The sequence below is a fragment of the Vespula pensylvanica genome, chromosome 9 (genome assembly GCF_014466175.1).
Source record: "Vespula pensylvanica isolate Volc-1 chromosome 9, ASM1446617v1, whole genome shotgun sequence".
NCBI classification, from domain to species: domain Eukaryota; kingdom Metazoa; phylum Arthropoda; class Insecta; order Hymenoptera; family Vespidae; genus Vespula; species Vespula pensylvanica.
Genome location: NC_057693.1, coordinates 1,903,577 through 1,924,552, shown reverse-complemented (window position 1 = coordinate 1,924,552; position 20,976 = coordinate 1,903,577). Strand labels below are relative to the sequence as shown.

The 20,976-nt window shown below is 33.9% G+C and overlaps 3 protein-coding genes and 1 long non-coding RNA gene across 10 annotated transcripts in view; 1 reads left to right on the top strand and 3 right to left on the bottom strand.

Annotated features, from left to right (window-relative positions):
• LOC122632131 (four and a half LIM domains protein 2) overlaps positions 1 to 7,730 on the bottom strand; it is a 49,686-nt gene extending 41,956 nt beyond the window's left edge. Inside the window, exon 1 of one of the 2 annotated variants that reach the window (XM_043818649.1) lies at positions 7,526 to 7,730. In XM_043818649.1, coding sequence (XP_043674584.1) covers positions 7,526 to 7,570 — 45 coding nt within the window. In that variant the 5' untranslated portion in view covers positions 7,571 to 7,730. Of the gene's footprint in view, positions 1 to 3,800; positions 3,819 to 7,525 lie in introns of those variants that run through there. The other variant, XM_043818650.1, reaches the window with a different exon arrangement.
• Positions 7,731 to 7,782: 52 nt separating this feature from the next.
• LOC122632144 lies at positions 7,783 to 9,739 on the bottom strand. The gene is made up of 3 exons (XR_006327817.1): positions 9,266 to 9,739; positions 8,960 to 9,040; positions 7,783 to 7,914 (listed from the first exon to the last, which is right to left on the bottom strand). It is a non-coding gene; the product is annotated as an uncharacterized LOC122632144 (long non-coding RNA).
• A 1,148-nt stretch (positions 9,740 to 10,887) lies between these two features.
• On the top strand, positions 10,888 to 12,713 carry LOC122631542 (DNA-directed RNA polymerase III subunit RPC4). Its single transcript, XM_043817341.1, has 7 exons — positions 10,888 to 11,226; positions 11,301 to 11,415; positions 11,502 to 11,754; positions 11,832 to 11,924; positions 11,990 to 12,114; positions 12,190 to 12,435; positions 12,518 to 12,713. Exons 1-7 carry the CDS (start codon positions 10,976 to 10,978, stop codon positions 12,635 to 12,637), a joined length of 1,203 nt encoding a protein of 400 aa, XP_043673276.1. The 5' UTR covers positions 10,888 to 10,975; the 3' UTR covers positions 12,638 to 12,713.
• A 178-nt stretch (positions 12,714 to 12,891) lies between these two features.
• Positions 12,892 to 20,469, bottom strand: LOC122631541 (serine/arginine repetitive matrix protein 1). Of its 6 annotated transcripts, none has more exons than XM_043817334.1 (15): positions 20,196 to 20,469; positions 19,994 to 20,083; positions 19,792 to 19,914; positions 18,019 to 18,189; positions 17,539 to 17,699; positions 17,256 to 17,450; positions 16,359 to 17,174; positions 16,130 to 16,264; positions 15,557 to 16,042; positions 15,202 to 15,415; positions 15,018 to 15,103; positions 14,706 to 14,944; positions 14,473 to 14,631; positions 13,899 to 14,392; positions 12,892 to 13,792 (listed from the first exon to the last, which is right to left on the bottom strand). In XM_043817334.1, the coding sequence occupies exons 1-15, from the start codon at positions 20,205 to 20,207 to the stop codon at positions 13,580 to 13,582; spliced, it is 3,594 nt and encodes a 1,197-aa protein (XP_043673269.1). In that variant the 5' UTR covers positions 20,208 to 20,469; the 3' UTR covers positions 12,892 to 13,579. The 6 variants fall into 6 exon arrangements, with proteins under 6 accessions (XP_043673269.1, XP_043673275.1, XP_043673270.1 ...); XM_043817340.1 differs by having other exon boundaries at positions 15,863 to 16,042; XM_043817335.1 differs by having other exon boundaries at positions 19,994 to 20,065.
• Positions 20,470 to 20,976: the final 507 nt, after the last annotated feature.

Here is a 20,976-nt window from a genome sequence, read left to right as displayed (position 1 = left end):
CTCTCTCTTTCTTTCTCATCGGATCACATCGCATCGCATCGCATCGCATCCCATTGCTGAGAGGCAAGGTCAATTCCCCTCCACATCTCAATCCCTACCCCTTCTCATTCTATTTTATTTATTTCCACGTTCGCCCTGACGACGCCGATACGAAACACGAGAATGATTAAAATATTAGAATGTATCGAAATTATATGCACATGTTTAGCTAATCAACGATTATTTTCTTACTACAACATGGTTTCGAATATCGTAGTTATGCTACGAGAACATCATCTAAAGGATTATCAAAATTCGAACATATCGAAATTAGATAGAACTACCTACAAGTTTATCTAATCAACGATTACTATTCTACTGTTATAACATAATTTCTTTCGTACATTCTAATTAAATTATGGAAACAATTTAAGATAAAAATATTCGACTATGTCGAAATTATATGTGTAAGTTTATCTAGTTAATGAGCACCTCTATGTACTTGATCTGTATTTTTAATAATTAATGGTAAGTATTTTGTAAAATAAATGAATATTTCGTTCGATATAAATAATTAAATGTCAGGGTTACGTTAGGATTACATCACTTGTATTACGCATATTGATATTTTATTATAAATACTGATTAAATGTTTAAAAATATTGATCTAATAAGTAGCAGCCATTAATGATTATTATCCTACTGTAACATGGTTTCATTTGAAGAACAGTACGAATGTAGTTTTCTTTCGAGATCGTCTACAAGATGATCAAAATATTAAAATATATCATAATTATATGTACAAATTTATTTAATTCGTATTGTAATATAGTTTCGTTTAAAAATCATGCTGCGATAATGATAACATAAAGGATGATTAAGTATTAAAATATATCATATGTACAAATTTGTTGGTTATCGTATAGTAGCATAGTTTCGTTTGAACATCGTAGTTTTGTTTTGAGAACATCTATTTCAAATAGAACAGCAGGTGACTCTTCAACGGAAGGCGCACCCTACTTCCTGTTTCAACTCCCTCTTGTCTACTGAATACTACTAAAGAGTTCTACTTCTACAATCCTTCTTACTTCTACGATTCATCTAAGTAACTCATCAACTGGTTAAATTATTATCCGAAAGCTAAGAACTAGTTTCCTTTCTAATCGGGAAAAAAAATTGGACATTTCTAATCGTCACAGAAAATCGTAAAACACAGAGAAGAACGAACGAATACGAACATTTAGAAAGCGAAAAGCTGGAAAAATCATCGGCTTTCGTACGTTCCAAAGAAGAAACGTGCAAAAATTCGATCGACCATATCGAATGGCTGTTCACTCGAACGTGACGAGAGAAAAAGAATGAATACGTGTATATGGATTCCAATCTGCTTGACCAGCTGCTTGCTTATCGATGAAATAACTAAATTATTTCTAAAGATCTATCAATTGCCAAATAAAAATGGCTATGTAAGTAAAAAGAATAAACGATTATTTTGTCAAACGAAGAGAATTAGGTGGAAAATAACGAGTAAACTAAAGAAGACCGAAGCTGAAGATTTTTTGTTTGTGTAAAGAAATAAAATGAAAGTAACAAATAATATGAAACTTATTGACTAATTATTAAAGATAAAACATACGAATGTCCGATCTTAAATTTATATGAGGCTATGGAAAACGAACGTACGTGATTTATAAAACAAATAGGACTTCTAAGCAGGATAAGATGCAAGTACGATAACTTTTTGGAAAAGCTCGAGATACGGCCCTGAGTGTGGGTCGCGGCAAGGTCCTGTATGTACGCCCCCGCCTTTTATATGGCGTTTATAAACGTCTAGAGGCTGCGACCACGCGAGCACGCGACCACGCGACCACGAGGCGGTGAACGGGGCCTCACGTACGCACCGACCTTTTCGCCCGAAATGGCGAGGATAACCATTCGAAGGTACGTAGGTACAAACCGATGTATCTATGTACGTATGTATATAGTTAGATAAATACACATTCCGAATGCTATCGCAATCTTTTCGTCTATTTATCCAAATTTTTTTATCAAAAGAGAAAAAAGGAGAGACCATTTATCCGACGAGAAAAAGATGGAAATAAGATCTTTTTCAACAGTTTACTATAGTGCATAAAATTAATATTTATAAACGTTGAAAGCGAAAAAAACGAAGAAAAATAAATAAACAACGGTTACTTAGAAATGTCTGACGTCGTAAACGAGAGAAAGAAAGTAACGCTCTAATTGAATTTAACGGTTTCGCTGGTAAGCATTTAGCGGTCCATGTCACAACTGTTCTGCTTCTCGTAATATGGTAGTGAGTCATTGGAGGCCTTCTCGTTCCATCGGAGAATGGCGAGGCCGAAGAATATGCTTTCTTTCGCTACTGCTAACTATAAAACTGTTATCGGTATCCGTGTATTGAACGTACGTACGTATGTACATGTCAGACCGCTGACCTCGTCGATTCGCGATGGCCCCTTGTAAACGTCTACTTTTGTGCTTTTCAATGATAGCTACGTGGATGGTAATTGCAAAATTAATTCTTTTTGTTTAAACTCGCAGTAAATATAAGAGCAAAAATCGACAAATATATTTATTTCTAAAGAAATATCTACCTATATATACTTTTATAATATATTAATTATATCAGTAATAATTAGCCAAGTAGAAATTAAATTTTGCCGCGAACACTTGAAGCGACATCCCGCGGAAATGAAAAGTATTATTAAAAATTGGTTATATCAAAGGTCGGTACTATAGAAATCTATGATTAACAAAATCGATCGATAATATAATTAATCATATAAATTATATTTATTCTACGTACGTTCTCCTTTTTATTTATTCGCTATCTATTTATATTCCATCTCGCGAAGATCAATTAAGTTTAACGTTGTAACGTTGAATATCTTGACGTATTGCTCGATGAAAAAAAAAAAAAGAAAAATACATATTCAAAACCTTGGACCCAATAAACAAACCTTTTGCGGATTACATTGACGTATGTACTTTGAAAAATGAATAAAAGAAACTTGATTACAAATAATAAGAATAATCGAAATTCGACGCAGAAATCGATGTTTTTTACGCCTTCGCAAATGTGTCCCAGTTGGAATAAGAATAAAAAAGAAAAGAAAAGAAAAAAAGACAAAAGGAAAAAGAAAAAAGAAAAAAACTTCGTCGTGACTTTAGGGACTGCGACATCAAGGTCCTCCCCACTTATGAAAACAACACTGGTATCTAGTGGGCAGCGATTATTTTGAAAGCAGGCAATGACATTGAGCCGTCGACTCAATGATGTCAGACGTACGGAAGTGACATCATTTTGCTCCTTATCACAAACTCCGTCTGAATCGTACGCAGTACGAATAACAATCCGTTCTTGCTATCAACAAAGATGGCAAATCAAAATAATCAGTCATCGATTAACCAAAATACACGTACTTCGAATCGATAGATTTGTTTATCCTTCAATTCATTATCTCATTATTATTCTACTCAACGAATAACAGACTCAAAAATATCGTCTTGTTGACAATGATTTAATCATCCCAATGAGATATTTTTCTTCCCCTTTTTTCCCTCAAAAAGGAAAAAAAAAGAAAAAAGAAAAACTAATGATAGAAACCGAGAAACACATGTAGGTGAACAGATTTCCTTGACAAGCTTAAAAAAAATTATCCTATATGCAGAACTAACAGTAGGAGAAATTGCATTCATTCTCCATGGATATATATATATATATATATATGTATGTATGGTATATATATATATATATATATTGTATACATTTATAAAAATTATATATACATACGCACCATACACGTATATACTACTACACAGATCTGGAGAACCTAACAACGTCCAACACTACTGACATTCCCGAACGATTGTGTCACGCGTGCTTATAGTCGCACGATGCTTTTCGGTGCACCCTATGAGGCATGCGCACGCGTGCATTCCCTTCTCCCCTTTATCACCTGCACCTTTCAAGAGAAACGTTCGAGTTTTCATTGTTACAAAGCTATACATACTAAATACTCGAGGCTGAAAGACTTTTCTTGTGATTCATCTCTTCAAAGCGATTGACCTAATTTACTAAACAAATTGATGTGACCTTGACGTAAACAGGAACCAAGACTGATTCATAACATCCTGATTGGACTCGAAATCATTCTATGGTACTAAAATTTATATAATTTATTCAATAAAGCTACTTACTATCACTGTGATTATTGATTATTAAAATAGAAGAATATAGAATTGAAGAAGAGAGGGAGGGAACCGTCAAGGATATTTGCTGATAATTATCTGATCTCTACTATCTCACATGGCTGCGAGATTATCGCTAGTTATTACCGATTACGAAGAAAGTGAAACGGACTTTACTACGTATTACTTTGAAAAAGTAACATTACGCTTATGTTACATCTCACTCCAATTATTAATAAACTTCTACAAACCGATTTTTTTTCTTTAGGATACTGTATTAGTACTTTTGTATTAGTACAACCTGTTGGGTGTGTCCGATAAATATATATATATATATATATATATATATATATATACACATATATATAGATATATATCTTCATTCAATATAGGTTCATTCGTTTATATATATATATATATATATATATATATATATATATATATGGGTGGGTGTATAAACGAATGAACCACTTACATTCTATTTATATTTCAAAGTTATGAACTATTACCTATGTAAGAAGGACATATAGAAATCCGATTTGTCCTCGTAATGCTAAATAAAGAAACTACATAGGTATATAAAAAGGAAGACAGGCTGATTTGAGATCATCGATCCACCTCGTTTGCGAACACGTATACCGGAGGGTTGAATCTTTCTTCTATTACGAAGCACAACTTAATTTAATGCAAAGAGTGCGTTCAATTACGATCCTTTTGCCTAAGGTTTCCAGAGTGTTCAGAAAGAGAAAAAAGAACGCCTATAACAACCCTGTCACGCAAGAAATCCAAAGGGGATCCAAGAATTGCTTACTGTCACGCAATACCAAAACGAAACTGACCATACATATAACTTCCGTTATGACAATATCACATCGCAAAGTGAACCTACTTAGTTTGATGGAAGGTGCGCCAGTATATCCGTCGCGAAAAGCTGTTACGATGGAAAATCAAGAATATCTATACGCGAAGAAGCTTTACGACTGTCTTTAACGTTGTCCTTGCCAGGAGAAAAGTTTTAAAAAATGCATCGAGGTTGCGATCGTTTTGCCATCGTTAGGTAATTACTTCGATTGATCCAGAATCGACGTTAATTGAAATCTTTACAATGTCAAACACGTGGAAGTCCACAAAATTTATTAACTCTAATAGTTTCTCTACTAATTGATTGCAAATATTTTCCTGAGTTTCGTAACTTATTTTTGAAAAAAAAAAAAAATGACAAAATTTATATGCGTTATCATTATACAATTAAATGTATGTATACTTTGATATTTTTTATCATGAGCCTCTCACGATATTAATTTTCTAGTTCTCACGTTCGGTAATCTCTCTCTCTCTCTCTCTCTCTTTCTCTCTTTCTCTCTCTCACTCTCTCTCTCTCTCTCTCTTTCTCTTTCTAGCCTTTATCGTGCGAGAACTCGTTTGGCCATAAATGAAATCGCGACGTAGCATTGGCACAATTCTATTTCTTGATCTTTCGAAATTACTTCGACTAATGTAGGCTACACCAAAGTAAAGTAAAGTTTTTGAATTAATTAGTTTTAAAGCATAAAAAGATGTATCATTTTTATTAAATGTTAGTTACTCGTCATAGTTTCGTAATAGAAAATGTTACGGAGTGCAAATTGGAATTTTGCATTAATTACATAAACACGCGATCCTTTACATTAAATAAAAAGTAAAAAAAGTATATATATATATATATATATATCATATTAAGGCATAACTTTGATCAAATTCAAAAGCAAATTATGATCATGCCAACAGCGATAACTTTAACATGCACTACGATCCATCATCAAAGATATACATAACTCGACACTTCACGAACTAAAACCCTCGACCGACCAACCGATGGTCGTATGAATGTTGAGGAGAGCTAACTTGCTGCTAAGCTACAACGTTATTTTACAACGAGACACAGGAAGAGAACGTTGCGAAAGAGTACGAACGATGATCAGATACTAAATTAATAATTCTACTGTTGGCTTAATAATATGCGAGTAACGTACTCGTATGGAACCGAATGAGTTATTCCCTGGCCTCGGACATATTTACATAGATTCATAGGTACGTAGTACTCCGTTAAAATATTATTTCAATTTTGAAATAACTACTTTTGTTATTTCTAACATTTGCAAATACTAACACTTAGGTAGATATTCCTACACTTACGTTATTATTAAATATTATCAGGTTAACGTATGAAAACTTGATCTACATTAAGAAAGAAGAAAAAGAAAAAATAAATATCGCAATATTAATTTGATAATTTATATTGTAATTATATAGTTTGATAGCTGTTATTGTTACTACTATTGTACTACAAAATTAATAGTTTTTATAACTATTAATATTTTTTATAATTTTTCAAATTTCCTAAAGTATTAAAAACTCTTTCTATTCGATAAGGTAGTAACGTAACTCGTTTCTGACTCTACCAGTGAAAAGTTCAACGCATCGAATCTCATAGCCATAACCAAAGGATATACTTATGTATCGCACGTTATCGGATCGGTCAACCGATCTCGGCGCGTTAAGACACCTAATTACATGTTCCGTTCGACGCACACATTCTACGAACTGCTGGTTGCTCGGAGACAGAAAGTACCCGAAGCAGAGACCGACTTACAGAATCGCTTACGTCTCTTGGGCCTTCGATGCGTAAGATCTTTCTCAAGAAGGAGAGAGACAGAGAATTAATTACATTGCGTAATATAATTACTGTATTCGTCTTTGATATATACCTATATATATATGTATATATATTCTTTTTTCTAGTTAGAACCATACAATGAATAAAAATAATCAAGCTTAAAAATTTTTTTTTAAGACGATTCAAAGTTTTACAATTAAGTGAAGCAAGATCATCACGGTCACATAATTACTGAGACTACTGTATGTTTACCTTCTATATATATCTTTTTTCAAATATATATATCCATTCCGAAGAAAATAAATGATAAAGTGATAGAAATAATCAAACTTAAAAAATCCTTTTTCTTTAAAATAATACAAATATTTCAATTTGCTACCAAATCATCACAATCATGCACATATAGGATGGTCCAAAAATGTCTACGCAGGCCAAAATTTCTTAAATGATTAAATAAAAATTACTTCTTTTCGAGACTTTTTAGGCTTATAGTTAAGCTTGTAACTTTACCAACAAATCTAATAATTTTACAGTCTGAAAAGAAAATTAGCCTGAAAGATTTCGAAAGAGAGTAATTGATTTTTAATATTACCTAAAATCTTTTGGCTCATCTAGGAACTCCTTTGGTCCATCCTATGTATAAAAATAAAAAAAAATATATAAATTTATTATTACCTTAGCATCGAAAGCGTCGATGGCCGTCCGTCGAACTCCATTCATCTTTCGACGATTTCGAAACGTTCGTAATATTCCGATTTTTACTTTTTTTTCCTATCAGCAAAACAAAATTGAAATTTCTTGATAGATTCGTTGTCAACGACGCAATGTTTTCCTTCTCGTTGTAAAGTCGAACTTTGTAAAGCGCGCTTCGTTTTGATCTACGCTACCGCTGCATCCTCTTCTTCCTCCTCCTCCTCCTCCTCCTCCACCTCCTCCTCCTCCTCCACCTCCTTCTCCAGTTCCTCCAGCTCCTCCTCCAACTCCTCCACCCTCTTCGATCGAACTCGACGAGCTCGGCTGAAAAGCTATCGACATCGAGCGACGTGTGCGTGCGCATAGACTCGCTGAAATGAGAAAAATCATTCTTCGATCTTTGATCCTACTCAGATACATATATATATATATATATATATATGTATATATATATATATATACATACTTTAATCGTATATGAGGTATTATTAAAAAAAAAAAAAAAAATAAAGATATGAATCATGAAAAATGTGATCAATGTTTTTGATTTATAAATTACGTCCGTACTACTTTCAATATGAATTATAAAAAAATCATACATTTTGAAATAGAAATGTAATCTGAAATAAGCGCATACAATCGTTGTGAGGTAGTATTTAAATAATAATAAAATAAGAAAGGAAAGAAACAAGATTGTTAATCAATTTTGTTGATTTTCACATGACCTTCAATACTTTTTCATTCGAATTGTAAATAATTATGCATTTTAAAAGAGAAAATTAACTTCTAAAAAAATATAGACAGAGAAAGAGAGAGAGAGAGAGAGAGAGAGAGAGAGAGAGAGAGAGGAAGAAAGAGAGATAATGAAATACCAACGTTAACGACTGATAATTGTTTACCACTGTAAACGCATAAATTTCAAATCGCTTGTCCTTATCCTCCTTATAAATCGTTACGCCCACGCGACAAAACATTTCCATTCGAGCGAACAGCAACCAAAACATAACGTACGAACTATACTTCGATTTTACTTTTTAATTTCTTACTAATGAAAGACAGAGAGAGAAAGAGAGAGAGAGAGAGAGCTAACGGAAAACCTGTATGTAAAAAAGAATACATAGCGGTATATAGGTACAATACATAAGAAAGAAGAGAAGCTGTTATCGCGTATATAAGAATACATTAACAAGAAAACGTTCGTTGTTGATTGTGATTAGCTTATATTCTGTATTCTCTAAAAAGATCTTTAAATTAATTCTACAACGAATTCCTATTACTCCTACATTTCCATATTTATGTACGTGAAGAATACACGAGAGATTAGAAAAAAAATCATGTTTATCTATCTAGTTTTAACAATTAGAGTGAATGTTTACAAACGTAAACAGATTAACTCTGTTTTTTAAGAAACTTTACCTTCTTCATAACTTCCAAATGAAAAACAGGCAAGTTGTTAAAACGTGATCTATGGCAGCTCAGAGACGTTCGTCGTTTGATCTGCCAACAGAAAACGCACTATAGATCGATTAGAAAATTAAAAAGGAAGAAAAAAGAGAGAAAAGGAAAGAGAAGAAAAAAAAAAAGCAAATCACACACAATCGAAAGGGACAACGCAAAAACGATTTGACTCGCAACGATTGAGCTATTCGAAAACTCACTCACCGATGTATACAATAATCGAGAGAAAGAGAGAAGAAGTTAAAACAGGTTTAAGAAACGTACCGACCGGTCGAACTTTAAATCGGTCATGTGTCTAGCGGTGTATAACGATTTTATGACTCGTGGATCTGCTCGATCGTAATCCGTTAATGAAAATTTGTTGTCCAGGACGATAACTCGGTTAGGAATCAGGATCCGTGAGACGATGATAAGAAGACGACATTTATTAAAATATAATGCTTTATGTTTTCTTAATTTTAAGAAACGCAAATCTAATGTCCAAATATTTCTCCAACTCGCGAACAAAAAAAATAATTGAAAAAGAGCTAAGGAACGAAACTCTCGGGCACGTGGCACCGAGTTAGAAAAATCACGAGAGAGCAGAAACGAACGTAAGACAGCCGGCTTTCGAGCGGTCTGCTTCACGACTGCCGGCGCGGTTAAAAAACCACGCGATGACCTCATCGCGCACACCGTCTTATATGTATCTATACTCTCCTATCCCCTATGTCGCTCCTGCTTGCTCTACTCAGCCTCTCTGCTCGGCTTGCTTGCTTACCTGCTTGCTCGCACTCTTGCCTGTTTGCCTGCTAAATACTACTCATCGTCCTAAAAACATTCATCCTATTACCCTACCTACATTCACCTAACTCTCTCACAATATTACAAATTTTATTATTACAATTCGATCAATATTAGAACTTGCCAAATAAATCTATTTTTTGTACATATAACAAAGCTATCCTTGGAAATTCTTATTGAAATAATAATGCTATCTCGAATTTGTCGTATATAATTAGTATATGTAATTCGACGTTTATAATAGATGCTGTGTGCATTAAAATTATAAAGTGATTCTTGCAATTATGAAATAATTCTTAAAGCAGATGTTTATATGTGTAAATATCATAAGAGAAAGTGAGAAAGAGAGAGAGAGGAGAGAAATATGACTTATATTAGAAAATATATTCGCCATTTTGCAAAGTTATATCGAAAATATTCTTTGGGGAGAGATTTGCCAATTGCATATTGTACTTATCTTTTTCTTATCTCAGACTTTTTGATATTTTTTATCTTTTTATCGATTATATAAAACATATATAACTCATTAAAAATAGATCTATATAACATAATTTACGAATACTCGAATGGTTAAAAACGAATAATACAACGTAAAAACTTAATAATTGACAGATATTTGTTTCCAGTTAAAAATCGAAAAATATTACGAGATGATCAAATAAATTTCATTACCTGTGATTTTCAGTATGATTCCGTGCATGATTCGGTTGAAAAATCTATGATATCGATGGCTGCATAGCAGAAAATCTGTAAAATACAGCACTCATCTTACATCATGATTACAATGGCTGCCTTATTGCCGCGCAAAATAATAAAAAATTATGATAGTCGCAATTTTATTGGCTACCAACTTTACCCGCGAAGGATGCAATATTTGAATCATACATTTCTTTTTTTTTTTTTTTTTTTTACTAGAGTAATATTAAACAATTTTTACATAAAAACGAAGATTAAAATTTACGATTTTATATTATTTATATAAAATCCGAATAAAATATATTAAATAACGACTATCAACACTCAAGTAATAAATAATCAGCAAGAAATTTTTACTTTTATGATTGGTAACAGTGTACATATAAAACGTTGATACTTTTGTACGGTTGGTATTCGTTAATAATGGCCGCTTGGCAAAAGCATGAGTGTCAAAGATTATAGTTACCGCAAACGAAATCGTTAGGATCATTAGAAATGGCTTCCGATAAATTACGCGATAAAAATCACACACTTCCAGAAAATGTTCGAATCAAAATTGAACCGGGAACTTCTTTACCAGTGCCTCTCAGAAATATTAAAACCGAACCAGGCGTTTCACCCACAACAACAAGATTGACTTCTTTTAGGTTACCACGTGATTTAACTTTAGGTGGAAATATCAAGACTGAAAAACCGAAAAAAGTATATGTACCTAACTTTAATGCTCAACGAAACAAAAAGAAAGAGTAAGTCCATTCTTGTCTTTCATATTTAAAAATATCATTAGTTAAACAACTATGAAACTATAGTTTGTTTTTAGGGAAACAGTAGTAAATAAAAGTGATACTGAGAAATCATCTAAACAAAGAGGCAGAGGAAGAGGTCGTGGATTATCTGATCGTGGACGAGGCAGAGTTTCTAATAATCTAATTCAGGTATATCTCGTAACAATACTTTCTTTTTCGACGAAGCATATTTCTATTATATAGTATATTTTATCTCTATGTGTTTATATCCACAGACTTCCGGTGTATTTTCCCAAGGTGCAACTGACACCCAAGGTGGTAGAAGATCCAAGGGACAAGGCGGAGATAGATACAGCGATAGTGATAGAAAAGTTTTTATAGATAAACCAAAATTAAATTTAGATCGTGATATTGATAAAGATGAAGAAGAACGAAAACTAAAAGCGTTATTAAAGGATGATTTTATCGATGATGGTACAGAACCAGATACAGAAAATGCTCCTGTTATATTACCTATGATTTTAGAAGGTATGATACTTTTAATATGACAGTAATATAGAAATGAGTAGAATCATAATATATTATTGTTGTTTTAATAATTATAGGTAAATTATATAAAACAGAATCCAAGCATGAAAATAGTATTTCGGATGATGAAGAAATAGATCAAAAACCTATCATTTTAGAAAATGGCACTGGTAAGCAAAATGAAATATGTTATTTTATTATCATAATGTATTTGCTATAAAATATGAATTTACAGTAATGAAACCAAAGAAAGAAATGAAAAAGGAAGCACTTATAAAAAGTGAATCTAAGAAGCCAAATCAATTAGACAATATATCACAAGTTATTGAAAACAAACCACATTCCTATATGTTAATGCAGGTATTGAAATTATAAAATTTAAATTGAATAGTATAGAGAAATATTATTAATAGTTAGTTAATTATTTAATTGCAGTTTCCAGATTGCTTGCCAGGTTTAGAATCAAACGACGATGCTAATCCACCAAAATCAAAGCATGCAAACGATACGGCACAAGAAAAGGACAGTAAAGAGAATACCAAAAAAAATTATTGCACTCTGAGCAGTTTGAAAGCTGGTATGCTTGGAAAACTACAGATCTTAAAATCTGGAAAAGCACGTTTATGCATAGGCGAGAACAATCTAATCGTAGATATTGGATCTAATTTGAGTTTTCGACAGGTAATCTCATTTATAAATTTACGCTATAAAAAGGAATCTTCGAGATTGATTAAGAATATCTAAAAATTCATTACTATTTTAGGATCTTTTAGCTGCAAAATTAGATACAGTTAAACTGAATGGTGAACTCATTAATCTCGGAACAATTAATAATACATTAGTATGTTCTCCAGATTGGGAGTCAATGTTGCTTAAAATGTAAATTATGTTATGTATAAATATATAGATGTTGTATATATTAATGTAAGATATAATAAATAATTTAATAATTATATAAATTGTGAAATTAATAACACTTTTTCCAAAATGATATATTTCAAATACTAAGAGGAATACGCGCGCGCATGTGTGAATTATAAAGTAAATTACATCGCGTACAAATTCGATATGACGACTTTTAAAGTCTAGACAAAATTTGTAATTATTACAAAGTAAAGGTTGTCGAATGAGATAATAGAAGGCGACACCAAAATATCTTCATTTTTCAAGTTGTACAGTAGAAATAACATTATATAATATATAAATTATTATATTCTAAATGCAAATTTCTTGAGAGAAACTAACTACACAAATGAAAATAAGTTATAAATCTTGCATCGCTGCGGTGCTATATAACAAGAAACAATTCGCTTAAAATTAGGTATAAGACATGTGTAAACTGTTTCGTGATACGGATAAAGTAAAAGTAAATAGTTTTCTAGCTTGACACATCACGTGCCTATATATCTTAATATTGTTAAAATTTGGAGGTGTATAGGAGGTATCGCGTCCTTCAAGGACAAAAAAAAATAGCTATGTTTAAATGTAATAACGTACTGATGTATTCATCTTTTATATCAACTTATGAAATTATTTATAGTATCATCTTTTGGTAATATCAATAATGAAATCAAAATAAAAATACGCACTCTCTAAAGTATACGATAAGGACTATATACGATTGAATTACTCGTTAAATGACATGTCAGTGCATGAATTAGAAACTGGTTTCATAACGAATAAATTCAATGTGTAATGAAACCTAGCTTCCTTTCCAGTAATAAACAGGAAAAGTCATTCATAAGACAATTCATGAATTTGATCAAGTACATTGTGGTATGAATACACGTTAGGTAACACGATCTTTGATACGACACATATAATCTCAATCACTTCTTTCGATACTATGTCCTTTTTTCATTGATTTTAATGCCTTCTCTCGAAGTTTTTTTTCTAATTCTTCCGTATTACCTTCACTTACGTCAGATTCATCAGAATCCGCTACCTTCTTCTTTTTGTGTTTTCTATGTTTCTTGTGTTTCTTATGTTTCTTATGCTTTTTATCCTTCTTCTTTTTCTTTTCCTCTACCTCGCTTTCCTATATAAATAGAATTTAAAGAAAAGATTATTGTACGTATCAAAATATTATGCAATAATAATAATTATTATTATTATACCCTACAATATTACATTTAAATACCTACCTCTGATTCACTCGTACTAGTTTTTGTCTTTTTCCTACGTTTCTTTTTAACTTTCTCTTCGTCAGAGCTGTCATCAACTTTCCGCTTCTTCTTCACATCTTTTTCTGCGATATCTTCATCGTCCGTACTTGAATCTCGTTTAGATTTCTTCGATTTTGTTTTAGTTTCCTCGTCACTGGTTGAATCTTTCCTCGTTTTACGCGTTCTAGATTTTTCGTCTTCGGAAGAGCTATCTCTTCTTTTCCTCGACTTTTTCGGTTCGTCGTCTGAACTCGAATCCTTCTTGGACTTTCTTGATCTCGACTTGTCGTCTTCATTTTTAGTTCTTTTTGATTTTGTATCTTCCTCTCCAGAGGAAGAATCTTTTCTAGATCTCTTCACCTTTTTTATTTCCTCCTCTATTTCCTTTTTCGTGTTACGTTTTCGTGATTCACTTTCAACTATTTCACGTTTTCTATTGTCCTTTCTATCCTTACTTCGATCGTCTATTGAATCTAATCAAACATTCGTATAAGTATATTGTCCTAACGATATATATCATCCATTCGAAAATAAATATTGATCTGGACCTTACCTCCACGACTTAAATCTCTCTTTTTACTTTTGTCCAAATGTTTCCTATCGTCTTCAGATTCTGAACTGGAACCTGCTTTACTTTTATCAGATTTGTCTTCGTCCGAAGAAACTTTTCTAGATTTCCTAGATCTTTCTATCTTCTTTACCTTCTTTTTCCCTACAAATTCATTCATATAATTGATAATAAAATGACAAGATTCTCTTGTAAAATGAAATTCGATTTATTCCTACCTTCGGTATCGCTATCATCGGAGTCTGTAGATCCATCTCGTTTATCTCTTTTTACTCGTTTTATGGAATCAAGTGGTTTCTTAGGTGTTATCGTCTCAATAGACTTTTGACCACTTCTCTTCTCTTCCGATATAGGTTTACCAGATTTAGTTGTTCTGTCATCTTTTTTTAACAGAAAAGCGTCCCCAGATGCTAGACTTGCTTCGCCTATTTTTGGCGATTCTGCCTTAGAATCTTCTCTACAATTAGAATATTGTGTCATTATGCAAGTATATACAATAAAGATGTGTGTGTGTGTGTCTGTGTACATACTTCGAAGGTTGTTTTAACTTAGCAGCTGCGATAATGTCTTCTGTCTTCTTAAACGGTGAAGGCGTACGGGACAAACTCTTGGAGAACTGAAAATTAAAAGCATTTGTTCGTACGAAGATTATTAGAGCGTTTATGAAAATAAAGAGAGAAAATAAAGAAGAAAAGAAAAAAGATTTGTAATTACCCTATGTCTGGTAACAGGAAGTGCAGTTATCTGTTGTTTCTTTGGCGATACACTCGGTTCAGCCTTTTTGATAGAAATTGACTCGGTCTTTTTCACGTCTTTCTCAGCCCGCTTCATAGGTTCTTCCTTAAGAATCTTCTCCTTCTCTTTTCTCTTATTCTCGTCCAATTGTTCTCGCTCGTGCTTCTCTTGAGATTTTCTTTCGGCAGACTTTCTGCAAGCATACGTGTGTACACGTTAATAAAAAAGAAAAGATTAAGAGTATTGATAAAACGCGAATGAAAAAATACTCATATAACTGGATAACCGTAGCTTCTGAAAAGAAAGAGATAGGAAAGAACGACGTCATACTCACCTAACTGTTTCATCCTCATTGCTAGAGGTACTACTCTCGCTACTTTCCGAGCTACTCGACTTAGACCTTCCGTTTCGCAATTCTTTTCGCGATCCCGTGTCGGTCGATCTTTTAACTTTTTCATCGACCTTCTTGTCCCTCGTTTTATCCTTGCCGTCCTTCGAACGATCTGGAGATCGTTTCCCGTCTCTCACACGATCCAGCGATGATCGCTGATCCCTAGATCTCGATCTACGATCCTTATCCCTTCTATCTCTGGACCGTTCTCGTCTACTCGATCTGTCGCGAGAGGACGATCTATCATACCTGTGTGATCTATCCCTCCCATCGGGCGAACGACGTCTACTATCTCGCCGATCGGGCGATCGTCGTCTATCGCGCCTCTCCGATGATCTCCTCCTACGATCCAAAGATCTTCTTCTACGCCTATCTCCAGGACTTGGAGATCTTCGACGATATCTAGCCGGGCTTCTGCGTGGCGGACTTCTGAAAGAGATTATACGTTTTTCCTTAAAAAGGGCTCCTCCTCTTCTTTCTTTCTTTTTTCTTTCAACATTTACAATTCAAACGTACCTTCGCCTACTAGGTGCTCTACGCACAGACGGTGGCCGCATGTTACGACTACCACTGTATCTGTCCAATCTTTCTCTCTCCCTTTCTCGTTCTCGTTCTCTTCGTCGATCACGTTCTCTATCCAAAGATGATCTCCTGAAACGCACAGAAATAAACCTGATTGATCTCTGAAACGTATATCAAGTGTAACATTCCGCGTAACATCGAATTAAAAGATCTGTTTCCTTACCTTCTTGTTCTATCCCGCGATCTATCTCGCGATCTATCACGCGATCGGTCTCGCGATCTATCGCGGGATCTATCTCTCTCCTTGGAACGGCCTCTCTCCTTACGTGGCGTCGGACTTCTTCTCTTGGGTGCTGATTTTCTCTCGCGACTTGAATCGCTGTCGCTACCACTGTCATCTTTATTCGTTTTTCTGTAAGATCGTTTGGCCTGCACGCCATCTTTTTTTTTTCTTATTTCAAAATCATTTTTATCCTTCGCACCCTTCTCACCTTCCGTTCCAGAACTACTGCTAGTACTATTATCTCGTTTTCGATTAGAATCAAGATTGTCCTTTCTTTTGTCGGATGATTTTGAACGAGATTTCGTAGATCTCGAATCGCTCGACACGGATCGTGATTTTCGAGATTTGCTTCGATCGTCGCTTTTTGATCGAGATTTCTTCGATCTAGAATGTGATCTACTGCGCGATCTAGAATTCTTTGATTTCGATCTTCTCGACTTTAAACGCTCTTGCGAACGTGACTTGGATCTTCTTGACTTTGATCGAGATCGGGATCGAGATCTTCTAGATCTAGATTTTGAGCGGGATCGTCTTAATTTCGATGCAGGCGAACGTGATCTACGTGACTTCGAATCTCGACTAGGTGATTTAGATCTAGATTTCTTCGAACGCGTAGCTGGTGACTTAGATCTTGATCTAGATTTCTTCGTTGTTTTATCCAATGACTCCGGCGATGGTGTACGATTGTTTTTCTTTTTACCATCGGCGATGCTCATTAATTTTGCTTGTAATCTGGATATTGCAACGGCTGCTTCCCTAATACGATATAAATGTGTTGATACACATACATTTGATTGGAAGAAAAAAAAAGAGAAAAAAATATATCAAGATACTTACGGTTTAGTTTTAACTGGCATTAACGGTATTGCATTTTCAGGTTGTGGAGAATCTTCACGTTCGACTTTAATATCTGACATATCTTTTCCGTTATCTTTAAGAGAATTCTTGCTGGGCGATCTCGAAGTAGATCTCCTTTTTCGGCTAGATCTATCACGATCTCTGTGTCGATCTCTCGATCTACTTCGTTTACTTCTATACGAACGATATTGATGTAATTAATATATGAAACGCGAAGTATGCGTTATACGAATTATTATCGGGCGAATGAAAGAAAATGTACCTGTCCCTATCACGATCTCTACTTCTATCTCTTCTGTGCTCTTTCGATGAAGCACGTTCCTTCTCTTCTTTTTTTATCTTGTCTGTCTCATCCTTTTCTTTTTCTCGTTCCTTCTCTTTTTCCTTTTCCGCTAAAGATGCTTGAAGTTTTTCTTGTTCTTCCTAAGTAATATATTACAATATTTTGATGTATTTTGATATATATATATTATTCTAATCTTATAACGTTTACTTATTATTATACAATATGTTTAATATTATAAGTTTTTGAACCAATCAACCTAACTTCTTAGTACATGTTATTTAGCTTTTCAATTGTTTCAACTTCTGACAGCAATTCATGACAAGACAAGTGGATAAATTAATATAGTATGCCTTGCAAAATGAAAAAAAAAAAAAAAAAAGAAAAAAAAAGAGATACAAATGAACGTGAATATATTTACTTTACATACGAAATTTAGAGAAAGAATGATGTAATTACCAAGCGTTTTTTAATCTGATCTTTCTTTTGCTGTAAGAAAGCCTCTGGAATGCCCGTAACACTTTCTTGAGCAGAGACCAAAAGGTCCCACAATTCACCCATGAAAGATCGAGCATTCCTTCCGTTCAAGAAACCCGTAAGGTTGATCTGCATTTTTCGGGGGTCAGGAAACTGTAAAATACATAGCATAAAAATTTATCGACTTACGAAATCTCAATTTTAGCTTGTTCAAATTCTAGACGTAAGTAAAAAAAAATTGTACTCGTATGTATACCTTTATGCGAGCATTGTATAAAAAAATACAAAATCATTATCCCTAATTTATAACTAACTGCTTTTCCCCCTCGAAAAAGCAGATTTATCTCCGTATTAGTGATATATCTTACCCATCGCATCATAGACCGCATATAAAATTACCTACAGCAAGAGGCAGCACTTGCTAAGAAAAATATCTAGTTTATCGATAAATGCAGAAATATCTCAAGCATACAGATACCTTTAAGTTCTTCGCCATTTCACTGAATGCTATATTGAAAATGCTGAAATAGGAAAGTCAAAAAATTAATGCAGAATAAAAGGATTACCATTTCACCAACCTGTTCCATTGACAAAGACTGTCAAACCATTGTAGAGATACCTCCAGCGTGGACTGGAAAGATTTTTCTATTCCCTGGTAATTCCAGACGATGATCGATGTTTTTCTGCAAGCAGCAAGTAGAATCGGCTCCGATAAAAATCCATGCTTATGCAACATGGATAATGCCCAATGACTTCCAGCATACAATGTCGGCTGTGTACTGCAGCTACGCGTAGCTCCCGGCAGATCTCGATGTTGATGGATGTTGTCTGCAGTTGACAGGGGTCGGAAGATGAAAAGACGATGTTCCCATGGAGAAAGCCTCTGGAATGTTGCCGACGCTCAAACCCAGATGAAAGCTGGGTACAGCTCTCGTAACAGCAACTCGATATCCAACCACTTCTATCGAAGTGGCAGCTATCACGAAGACAATACTCGTGGCTGCGTCAGCTACTACGCCAAGTGATGAAACACCATGGACGAAGAGCTCCAAAGTAGGACGAGATAAACAGGATCGGCAGGATCAGCATGATGCGGTGAAAGTATCGATGCGAAGTCGTTTCCCTCGTTGTAATGACGATGCAGCTACAGCCAAGATGCTGAAGATTCAGCAGTTGTTCTAAGCTGATGTTGATATAGCAGCTGCCAACGGTTGACGCTATGGTCGACGGCTGATACAAAGGCGGCCATACGGATGTAGGGAGGAGCACATCCGAATGCCATTTGGACAAAAGGGTTGAGCCCCACCAACGGTCTCTACTTATACTAACGGGGAATTCAAACATATGCGATAAGACATTACGTTCACACATTCAATTTGACAAGATCAGCTACATCAGTTTTCTTTTGTTGAAAATGAATATGCTTGGAGGAGATACTTGGGTTCACAAAAATCAGGATACTCAGGAACAGTGACATTTAACCAAATTAAAAAGCAAACAGGCAAGTACGATAAATACTATCTTTTCTGCCTTGTTGCTTTACGAATCCAAAGTCAACAACTCGTGCAGATTTTGGATCTAAACGTCTGTAACTTATACCAAACATAGTGCTGAAATAATGTGTATTTATCGATATCCTATGATGAGGGGAAAAAGCCAAGTGAACGCATTTTATAATTCATTCGATAAAACGATACTAAACCTAAATTAGCTATATCGCTGGATCTATCCAAAGTGATATGATAAATATCTTACCTTTTCTTCCAATTGATTATACACAAATTCTACCACAACGTCATCTTCCATGCCTAGAATCTGTGTAATCTTCGTTGTTATCCATGGTTTTATTACATCTAGCTTTACCTTACTCATATCGACCTAAATATGAAGAAATATTATATAAACTTTTATATCTGTTATAGGCAACGAATACAGGCAATATTATGACCGTAATTACTTTTTGAGTCAGAGAGTCGCCAAACTTCATTTGCTTGAGAAGTTTCTTCTCCTTATCGCTGAATCTGGTATCCTGCGAAGCAGTTGTCCCCTGTACTCGCAGTTGAAATATTTGTTAAGATTTATAATCTTATTACAAGTTTGCAAGGTCAAAGATAAATAGATCTATGTCATACAATCTAAATATATTTCAGTTATCTTACCGTATACATCATCTTGGCAAGGTGTGGATGTTGAAAAAGTTCCGTGAAAAGAACGTAGTTTTCAGTCGGCTAAGTGCCAAAACTGATTCTTTTCTTTTTGTTTATCGACGAATAAACACCGTAGAAATACGAAAATCTTCCTCGCAATATGTAATTTCTATTATACGCTTACAAATCTCACAAATTTTGCACACGAACATAAAGTTCTAGCAAATTATGTAGAGACGCGAATAGTGGATCAATCGGCCAACATGGCTGCTGCTACTATTTCTTCGAATATGAATCATTGAGAAGGGGAATATATCATCAAAATCCTTTGTATTCCGATGCAAAGGAAATCGTGAAATTGCAAAGAAATTTCACCATATAATCTCGCATTCCTATTTTTTTATTTCTTTTTTGTTTTCTATCGCAAACATTTTCTTTTCTAAGCATTTTAGATCAATATAGCTTATATATTCGAAATTAATTTTCGATTTGTTTATTCAAAGATTTTAAAATGGCGAAAATTACCAAAGTCATGCTACATCAACAATACTACCAACCTAAAATTCCGCAGTTCTCTTTTCTTCGACAAGTCGATAGTCGTTTTATGTGATCGGTTTTGTTTTAACATTTATTATTAATAAAAAAAATTATTTTATAAATATAGTAAACAAAATTAATTGTTAAATAGAAAAATTATGATGTAGATTTTACAAAATTCTCATTGGACAATACTATTGTACATTGTTAAAGTAAATTTCAGAATTGACCAATCAGGATTCAGTTGAGTCAACCT